At 44.9% G+C, this 10,920-nt stretch overlaps 1 protein-coding gene across 1 annotated transcript; it reads left to right on the plus strand.

Annotated features, from left to right (window-relative positions):
• The first annotated feature begins 2,118 nt into the window (after window positions 1-2,118).
• On the plus strand, window positions 2,119-10,059 carry LOC135503789 (CBY1-interacting BAR domain-containing protein 2-like). Its single transcript, XM_064921955.1, has 9 exons — window positions 2,119-2,219; window positions 2,710-2,944; window positions 3,707-3,775; window positions 4,130-4,231; window positions 4,513-4,518; window positions 4,707-4,811; window positions 6,946-7,059; window positions 9,166-9,297; window positions 9,474-10,059. The coding sequence occupies exons 1-9, from the start codon at window positions 2,200-2,202 to the stop codon at window positions 9,618-9,620; spliced, it is 930 nt and encodes a 309-aa protein (XP_064778027.1). The 5' UTR covers window positions 2,119-2,199; the 3' UTR covers window positions 9,621-10,059.
• The last annotated feature ends 861 nt before the right edge of the window (window positions 10,060-10,920 follow it).

Consider the following 10,920-nt stretch of genomic DNA (forward strand, 5'->3'; position numbering starts at 1 on the left):
GGTAGAACCCGTTTGGTTTTCATGTGGAAAGGAAAGGGTTCTACCTGGAACCAAAAAGGGTTCTTCAAAGGGTTCTCCTATGTGGACAGCCAAAGAACCTTTTTAGAATCTAGAGTGTAGGAGGTAAACTATGTATAGTAAGAGTCATACCCAGACATACACACAGTGATTGGTCCAATGACTTTCATCCAACAGGTAGACAGACCCCACTAACGTTGGCATCCTCTCACTAGGCAACAGGTTAACCTAAGTCAGAGTCTGTCCTTTGCCACATATTATTCAGTAATAGTGTTCCTGCCTCATAGCGTTCAACATATTCATACAGCAACTCCCACAGCAAAAGAATACCGTTTTCTGACTCAAAAAGGCTGCCTGTGGTTTTGGCTTGTCGTACCCAGAGCTTGTGATTGAGGTAACAGACTGGGGGAAATGTTTCATTTAGCTGGTTTTCCTCGTCTGTGTCGCCTTGCCTCCTCAATCACACTCCTAGGCTGTGACATCACTATGAGACAAACTGACTCTTCAGAACAGGGAGTGGGATGATGTCATTTCCCACATAGGAGTTAATGATGACAATATAAGGATCAATACAGATCTGAATGAATGGAAGCTTCAATGAATATGACTGAAACTCCAACCCACAGTCTATGTGTGTTTGCATGTGTGTGTGTCTGTGTGTGTTTGTGTGTTTTTGTGAGCAAGTGTGAGTGTCGCAAAGGAAGTGAGTCTGCCCTGCTCTTTGATTCTGCCTCTGGGTGACATGTGTACTTCCTTCCTCTGTCAGCCCTACAGACCTGCTCTGGGGAACGCAATTAGCCATCAGCCCTGTGGCTATTGTGTGGTGTTTATAGAGACATCCGATAATTATCTTTGGGGTGTGTCTGTCTGTCTGTCTGTCTGTCTGTCTGTCTGTCTGTCTGTCTGTCTGTCTGTATGTCTGTCTCTCTGTGAGTTTAGTTCACACTATGTCTCGTTCACCCCTATCCTCTGTCTGTCTGTCTCTCTCAGGTTGGTATGGTGCTGCGGGACTGGCAGGGGCATTGTTTTCATTTCCCTTCACTAACAACAGCCTGGGGGGAGAGGAGGGGAGAGGTTGAGAGAAAGAGAGAGAGAGAGGGGGGTGGAGGGGTGCAAAGAGAGACAGAGAGAGGGAGAGAGAGAGAGAGAGAGAGGGAGAGAGAGAGAGAGAGAGAGAGAGAGAGAAAGACAGAGAGAGGGGGGGACAAAGAGAGACAGAGAGAGGGGGGGGCAAAGAGAGACAGAGTGATGGAGAGAGAGAGAAAGATAGAGAGAGAGGAGGGGTGTGGAACCATCTTGGGAGGATCTGTTGCTACTAGACAGCGTGTTTATCACAACAGCTGCAGTCCACAGGGGAAACTTGGCAGGCTACATCAAAGCCCTATTCACAGCCCACCTCCACTGGCTGACACACACACACACACACACACACACACACACACACACACACACACACACACACACACACACACACACACACACACACACACACACACACACACACACACACATATTATATTAAGTGCAGCATACAATAAAACGTTAATTCTCAGGTAGGAGGCTGTGTTACATTTTACAGTTGTGAGCTGCCAGCAGTGAGGTCTGTTTTTTGAATTGTTTGAGTTTTTGTGTAAATGAATTAAAGTTCCATTTGAGTGGCGCCCCTTGTATATGCCAACACATTCTTCCCAGAGAGAGTTGAGAGCTGGCCTCTCTTCAACACTTCTCTTACAGCCACTCGTTAACAGGCTGGACCGCGTGTGTGTGCGTGCGTGCGTGCGTGTGTGTGTGCGATGAAGTGTATGAGCGAGTGAGTCAGAGAGAGAACAGAGAGAGAAAGAGAGAAAGAGAGAAAGAGAGAAAGAAAGGGTGAGAGTGAGTTTTTAAAACATCAGTTTTACCACGCTCTTTAATAGACCTGAGGGATGGGGTTACGTTTTATTCTTCTGTAAGGCTGCCTTGTAAAGCCTGTCTCGGCTCCTCTAGGGGGTTATGTTGCTAATGCTACGCTGCTGCCACCATGTGGCCATAACCATCACTTACACCCCAAAACCCCACTCTTCCGTGTTGTCGTCTCTATAGCAACCAACTAGCTGGTAACCCGGGGCAGGCGAGAGCTTGGCAATAAGGCAAATACCGCATCTCAACAGTGAGGTGAAGTGACGCTTGAGCAAATCCAACATGAACACCATCTTCTCAAGGTATTTGCCCTCGTTACATGCATATATGGTTTAATGTACCACTATTACTTCTTAACACCAGTGTTGGTTAGCTCTACTGCTTTAATAAACCACAGTACTGTAGCAGGAAAAGCTAGCATGGACCAGACGGCTCTACATAGCCAACATCGAGCCAATCGGTTGATTCTTCATTTGATGCTGTACTAGTTCTATAGCTAACCATGTCATGTTTCACTATATACTGCCTTTCCACGATTATGTGTGGAAACCACGGCTAAAGTGGTAAGTGGGCCTAGATTATGTATGGAGAAGATTGCTCATTGGGAATACTTTATCTCACATGAGTGCGCCTTTGGAAAGACACCTGTCTCACAGATATAATAATGCTGAAGGGATGTGTACTGCTATTTGGCTCATGGAGCGTTTATCACAAACACGACCCTAAAACCTCCTGGAGGTCTATAGTTAGCTGAAACCCCGAACCCTTCATAACTCTTCATCTTTTGTCCAGAGACAGACAGATAAAGAGCATGGAGCTGACAGTGAGCCATGCTGAGAAGTACCTGGGTCAGTTCTGCAGCCTGCTGGCCTCTTACACCAGGAAGACAGGCAAGCTGAGGGACCAGGCTGACATGCTGGTCAGACAGCTCAATGACTTCTCGAATACTGAGGACCCAGAGCTCCGTACCTGTCTGAAGAACCTGGCTGAAGACCTGGCCATGGTGCAGGACTACCGCCAGGCTGAGGTGAGGGGTGAGAGGTCAGGGGCTGTTGGGGAGTAGTGAACTACATATAGGCTAGTTAAACTAGTAATTTAACTTAATTTTGCAGGAGCTTTGTGGTAGCTGAACTAAATTCAATTCTTGGTAGGGTTTTCAGTAGTTCATTTATTTTTTTGCCATTTAGTGGTGTAGCTAACTACTGGAATTACACCACGTTTTTTGCAAAAATTAAATAAAATAAGGCTAAAGTAGGCAATCATTTCCTTTATTTTTCAGCATCAGACTTGCCTAATTGTCACTTGAAAGAGTTTTTGTGTTTAGGCTTAATTACACATTCTGTTAATCTGACTCCAGGGTGGTCTGTTATTGATTTGATTTTTATTGCAATTTGTAATCTATGACATTTCAGGTTTAGATAATAACAAATAGTTTGGATGTAGTGAACTACTTTCTCAAAGAAACGTTGGTTCAGTAAACTATATTTTTAGAGTAGCTTCCCTGCCACTGGTATTAGTGGTAGAGGACGTGGGTGGCCATCTACTGGGTTAGTGTAAGGTTTAATGATAACAGTAACAGTAAATAAAGGCATAAAGGAAGTTACTCAGTCTTAAGTGCCAAAGGAATACTACTACACCTAGGAATACTACAACACTGTATATAGTGTGCAAAGACAGTGTTGGTTTCGAGCCATTTTTACCTAACAAAAATACAACAATTTGTTTCTCACACCTTGAAATACTGTTGTTTTGAAGATGAAAGTCTGTTTACTGTGTCTAACCCTGACAGATAGAGAGGCTGGAGACCAAAGTCGTCACTCCCCTCAAAGCCTACGGAGATATTGTTGAAAACAAGAGAGTAAGTCCTCACACATGGAAACGAACACACTGTAGATTTCATACAGTAATTACCAGACAAAATACAGATCCCTCATGCACACACACACACACACACACACACACACACACACACACACACACACACACACACACACACACACACACACACACACACACACACACACACACACACACACACACACACACACACACTCACTATCTTTGTCTCTTTCTCTCTCTCTCTCTCTCTCTCTCTCTCTCTCTCATTGTCACTTCACACACTCTTCACAGCCTCTCATGGCAGAACAATGGCAGTCTCTTCTGAGACAGTGTGTTTGAAGCTTCATGGACTGGTCATATCTCTGACATACAGGCAGATCTGAAGAGGTTCAATGCTGATCGGGACAGAGCGCTGAAAGAGCTGCAGAAACTGGAGAAACTCCAGCAGAAGGATCCCTCCAATAGACAAAGAATTGTATCCTTTCTCCCAGTCTATTTATATCTGCATATAACTCTACAAGAGTGGCAGAATTCCAGCATGATTATAGTATTTACGTCAACAATCCTTATGTCAAGACACAGTATTGAAAAATATGACGTATTGCCTGTGACAAACAATTGTTTGTCAGCCATATTTACTGTATGAGTGGTGCTTTGAGTGACAGGTTCAGATGAGCTAACCTGGTCTCTGAGAGGTTTTAGAAATGTAGATGTTCTGTTCTAGTCATGCTTCAATACCTTATCCGATGTTTTCAGTCACAGGTAACATGATTTCTCTGGACCCCCCCTGTCACATCAACAACACCTTCAACACTGCAACGATGCAGATATCTGACCATTGATGAGATCTTGCTATGTGGTTCCAGAAGTTTTGGTAGCTGTCATAAAAAAGATTTTATCTTTCAAGTTTCGAGTACAGTTGTAGTATTCCTTTGCTGTTTCATTTTCAGGCAGAGGTGAATGCTCAGAAGGCGACCAATGATGCTCACCGCAGCACCAGACAACTGGAGGAGACCATCAGTGACTTCCAGAGACAGAAACTGGAGGACATCAAGGTTGGTCTTAAACCACAACACACATATGAACACAACACACACACACACACATATGAACACAACACACACACACATATGAACACAACACACACACACACACACACACATGAACACAACACACACACACACGCATATGAACACAACACACATATGAACACAACACACACACACATATGAACACAACACACATATGAACATAACACACACACACATATGAACACAACACACACACATATGAACACAACACACACACACACACATATGAACACAACACACACACACACACACACACACACACACACACACACACACACATGAACACAACACACATATGAACACAACACACACACACACATATGAACACAACACACACACACATATGAACACAACACACACACACACACACATATGAACACAACACACACACACACACACACACACACACATGAACACAACACACATATGAACACAACACACACACACACATATGAACACAACACACACACACACATATGAACACAACACACACACACACACACACACACACACACACACACACACATGAACACAACACACACACACACACACACAAATGAACACAACACACACACATATGAACACAACACACACACATGAACACAACACACACACACAAATGAACACAACACACACACACACACATATGAACACAACACACACACACATATGAACACAACACACACACACATATGAACACAACACACACACACACATACAGTGCCTTGCGAAAGTATTCGGCCCCCTTGAACTTTGCGACCTTTTGCCACATTTCAGGCTTCAAACATAAAGACATAAAACTGTATTTTTTTGTGAAGAATCAACAACAAGTGGGACACAATCATGAAGTGGAACGACATTTATTGGATATTTCAAACTTTTTTAACAAATCAAAAACTGAAAAGTTGGGCGTGCAAAATTATTCAGCCCCCTTAAGTTAATACTTTGTAGCGCCACCTTTTGCTGCGATTACAGCTGTAAGTCGCTTGCAGTATGTCTCTATCAGTTTTGCACATCGAGAGACTGAAAGTTTTTCCCATTCCTCCTTGCAAAACAGCTCGAGCTCAGTGAGGTTGGATGGAGAGCATTTGTGAACAGCAGTTTTCAGTTCTTTCCACAGATTCTCAATTGGATTCAGGTCTGGACTTTGACTTGGCCATTCTAACACCTGGATATGTTTATTTTTGAACCATTCCATTGTAGATTTTGCTTTATGTTTTGGATCATTGTCTTGTTGGAAGACAAATCTCCGTCCCAGTCTCAGGTCTTTTGCAGACTCCATCAGGTTTTCTTCCAGAATGGTCCTGTATTTGGCTCCATCCATCTTCCCATCAATTTGAACCATCTTCCCTGTCCCTGCTGAAGAAAAGCAGGCCCAAACCATGATGCTGCCACCACCATGTTTGACAGTGGGGATGGTGTGTTGTGGTTGATGAGCTGTGTTGCTTTTATGCCAAACATAACGTTCAATTTTCTTCAAACCAAGCTGCTTACCTATTGCAGATTCAGTCTTCCCAGCCTGGTGCAGGTCTACAATTTTGTTTCTGGTGTCCTTTGACAGCTCTTTGATCTTGGCCATAGTGGAGTTTGGAGTGTGACTGTTTGAGGTTGTGGACAGGTGTCTTTTATACTGATAACAAGTTCAAACAGGTGCCATTAATACAGGTAACGAGTGGAGGACAGAGGAGCCTCTTAAAGAAGAAGTTACAGGTCTGTGAGAGCCAGAAATCTTGCTTGTTTATAGGTGATCAAATACTTATTTTCCACCATAATTTGCAAATATATTCATTAAAAATCCTACAATGTGATTTTCTGGATTTTTTTTCTCATTTTGTCCATCATAGTTGAAGTGTACCTATGATGAAAATTACAGGCCTCTCTCATCTTTTTAAGTGGGAGAACTTGCACAATTGGTGGCTGACTAAATAATTTTTTGCCCCACTGTATGAACACAACACACACACACACATATGAACACATCACAAACACACATATGAACACAACACACACACACAGACTCACTCACTCGCATGTGTTCCAGTCATACTCAGGCATGTCCATCCTATTCCAGTGACAATAATACTAGGTCTTCTTCCAGAGGATCTTCACAGACTTCATCACAGTGGAGATGGTGTTCCATGCCAAGGCTCTTGAGGTCTACACACACACCTTCCAGAACCTGGACAGCATGGACATAGACAAGGACCTGGAGGTTAGACACACACACACCTTCCAGAACCTGGACAGCATGGACATAGACAAAGACCTGGAGGTTAGACACACACACCTTCCAGAACCTGGACAGCATGGACATAGACAAAGAGCTGGAGGTTAGACACACACACACCTTCCAGAACCTGGACAGCATGGACATAGACAAAGACCTGGAGGTTAGACACACACACCTTCCAGTACCTGGACAGCATGGACATAGACAAAGAGCTGGAGGTTAGACACACACACACCTTCCAGAACCTGGACAGCATGGACATAGACAAAGACTTGGAGGTTAGACACACACACCTTCCAGAACCTGGACAGCATGGACATAGACAAAGACCTGGAGGTTAGACACACACACCTTCCAGAACCTGGACAGCATGGACATAGACAAAGACCTGGAGGTTAGACACACACACACCTTCCAGAACCTGGACAGCATGGACATAGACAAAGACCTGGAGGTTAGACACACACACCTTCCAGAACCTGGACAGCATGGACATAGACAAAGACCTGGAGGTTAGACACACACACACCTTCCAGAACCTGGACAGCATGGACATAGACAAAGACCTGGAGGTTAGACACACACACCTTCCAGAACCTGGACAGCATGGACATAGACAAAGACCTGGAGGTTAGACACACACACACCTTCCAGAACCTGGACAGCATGGACATAGACAAAAACCTGGAGGTTAGACACACACACATCTTCCAGAACCTGGACAGCATGGACATAGACAAGGACCTGGAGGTTAGACACACACACACCTTCCAGAACCTGGACAGCATGGACATAGACAAAGACCTGGAGGTTAGACACACACACCTTCCAGAACCTGGACAGCATGGACATAGACAAAGACCTGGAGGTTAGACACACACACCTTCCAGAACCTGGACAGCATGGACATAGACAAAGACCTGGAGGTTAGACACACACACCTTCCAGAACCTGGACAGCATGGACATAGACAAAGACCTGGAGGTTAGACACACACACACCTTCCAGAACCTGGACAGCATGGACATAGACAAAGACCTGGAGGTTAGACACACACACCTTCCAGTACCTGGACAGCCTGGATATAGACAAAGAGCTGGAGGTTAGACACACACACACCTTCCAGAACCTGGACAGCATGGACATAGACAAAGACCTGGAGGTTAGACACACACACCTTCCAGTACCTGGACAGCATGGACATAGACAAAGACCTGGAGGTTAGACACACACACCTTCCAGAACCTGGACAGCATGGACATAGACAAAGACCTGGAGGTTAGACACACACCTTCCAGAACCTGGACAGCATGGACATAGACAAAGACCTGGAGGTTAGACACACACACACCTTCCAGAACCTGGACAGCATGGACATAGACAAAGACCTGGAGGTTAGACACACACACCTTCCAGAACCTGGACAGCATGGACATAGACAAAGACCTGGAGGTTAGACTTCCAGAACCTGGACAGCATGGACATAGACAAAGACCTGGAGGTTAGACACACACACACCTTCCAGAACCTGGACAGCATGGACATAGACAAAGACCTGGAGGTTAGACACACCTTCCAGAACCTGGACAGCATGGACATAGACAAAGACCTGGAGGTTAGACACACACCTTCCAGAACCTGGACAGCATGGACATAGACAAGGACCTGGAGGTTAGACACACACACACCTTCCAGAACCTGGACAGCATGGACATAGACAAAAACCTGGAGGTTAGACACACACACACCTTCCAGAACCTGGACAGCATGGACATAGACAAGGACCTGGAGGTTAGACACACACACACCTTCCAGAACCTGGACAGCATGGACATAGACAAAGACCTGGAGGTTAGACACACACACACACCTTCCAGAACCTGGACAGCATGGACATAGACAAAGACCTGGAGGTTAGACACACACACACCTTCCAGAACCTGGACAGCATGGACATAGACAAAGACCTGGAGGTTAGACACACACACACACACACACACACACCTTCTAGAACCTGGACAACATGACTGAGAGATGAGAGTTCCAGGTATGGGGCTACAGGGCTGATCATCTCCCCGGTCTCAACAGCTGTTCACTGGGAGGATCAGGGTGTCTGACAGCCCTCTGGACAACCAGACCCTGCTGCCCTCCTCTATGGTCCACCAGCCTAGTCCCACCCTGGGCTCCAGCCACAAACACACTGCTGAATCAGCCAAGAAGGTAAGATTGCATCTGCTGCTAGCATTACAGACAAAAACATAGACCTCCTCAATAATGAATGAAAGAGAGAAACATCAACTGATAAGGTTAACAGTCATTACTGTCCTGTACAGACCGGTATATTTAGTTTCCTTTACAAGACTGTCCCAAGTCTTTAACCCATCTCCTGTTCACAGTCCCGTAGCAGCATCCTACAGCGCCAGAGGGGTGTAGAGGAGGAGGAGGAGGATGAAGAGGAGGAGTATGAGTCAGAGATAGAGGCTCAGCAGAGCAGGCAATCCTACGCCTCTCAATACACCCAAATACTCAGACAGAAGAACTGATAGATTGGAGGTGCACACACAAATGCACCCAAAAAGACACACACACACACACATTCAGATATCCGTATAGATCTGCTGACAGATGAGAATATGTAGTCATTGTCTGTTGCCAGGTAAAGTCAATACTCAGGGTATGTACCGTACTGCAATAGATCTGTTGATGACTGTGCAGATGTGTTCCTGTACAGGGTTTGCAGTAAGTTGTTCTGCAAATAATACTTTGTCAAGGGAGGCATTTGGCACTTAAGACAGACTGCAATCATTTGTAATCAGCCATAGCTGAGGTATAGCTGAGGAGTGATATTGTGTTCACATTTTATAATGAAAAACAAATCAATGTTCAGTAATGGTTGTTATTTAGAATGGGAAAGTGAAGAATACATTATATTCCTAGATATAAATATAAACATATAAAATAAATTGACCCATTTGCATTCAACCTGAATGAGAACTCTCATCGTCATCTTGTTTCCATGGAAATGAACTCATTGGTAATAGCCTACTGACTTCCATTGACTGTGAAACAATATTGCTTCCTCAGATGACTGCAATAACATCTTGGCAGTGGGATCGCACTCTGCAAGGCCAATGAAGGATTACTGCTGTGCACGCTGCAGCTAAACCACTGACATGCTCGATAGGATAACACTGTTTGGCTTTCACCAATGGGTTTCTTTATCACACTCAGGCATTCTGTTCTGTTCAGGCTGTTGAGTTTGTCATAAAGCCTGGCCCAGGTTCATTTATTTCTGTGCTGACTGAGATTGACTCTCTCACAGGAGTTATACGCTTGACAAACTGTTGGGGGGGGGGGGGGGGGGTGAATACAGTTGGAAGCAACCAATCATTGGGCTTGGTTGGATAACAGACATTAATGCTTGAGATATCAATGTCGCCTGGGTAGTTTGCCTGTGGAATCAGGGAGACGGTGAATCTAAGTTTAGAGAGCTGCAGTTGTGAAAGAGCAGCTGTTTGGTGATGTTGAGGTTATTCACTGTAAGCTAAAGGGTCAAACAGGAAGTGGGGGAAGAGACATTGTTTTTCCATTTGCAGATGTACAGTAACTCAGAGTCTCTGTTTCACAACAGTGTGACAGAGCAGCATGCCAGGGCGAAACCTCCCCTTGTCCCCCCCAGAAATATCTGATGCAATCCATTCGACACTATACTCGGCAGGGTAGCCTAGTGGTTAAAGTGTTGGACTAGTAACCGGAAGGCTGCAAGTTCAAACCCCCGAGCTGACAAAGTACAAATCTGTCGTTCTGCCCCTGAACAGGCAGTTAACCCACTGTTCCTAGGCC

The sequence above is a fragment of the Oncorhynchus masou genome, chromosome 1 (assembly GCF_036934945.1).
Source record: "Oncorhynchus masou masou isolate Uvic2021 chromosome 1, UVic_Omas_1.1, whole genome shotgun sequence".
Classification (NCBI taxonomy): Eukaryota; Metazoa; Chordata; class Actinopteri; order Salmoniformes; family Salmonidae; genus Oncorhynchus; species Oncorhynchus masou.

Bases quoted from the DNA above. Each gene is read 5' to 3' on its own strand.
- LOC135503789 (XM_064921955.1), top strand. From the start codon at position 2,200: ATGAACACCATCTTCTCAAG. The intron at 2,220-2,709 runs GTATTTGCCCTC...TCTTTTGTCCAG, and splicing joins ATGAACACCATCTTCTCAAG to AGACAGACAGATAAAGAGCA. The intron at 7,060-9,165 runs GTTAGACACACA...CGGTCTCAACAG, and splicing joins ACATAGACAAGGACCTGGAG to CTGTTCACTGGGAGGATCAG.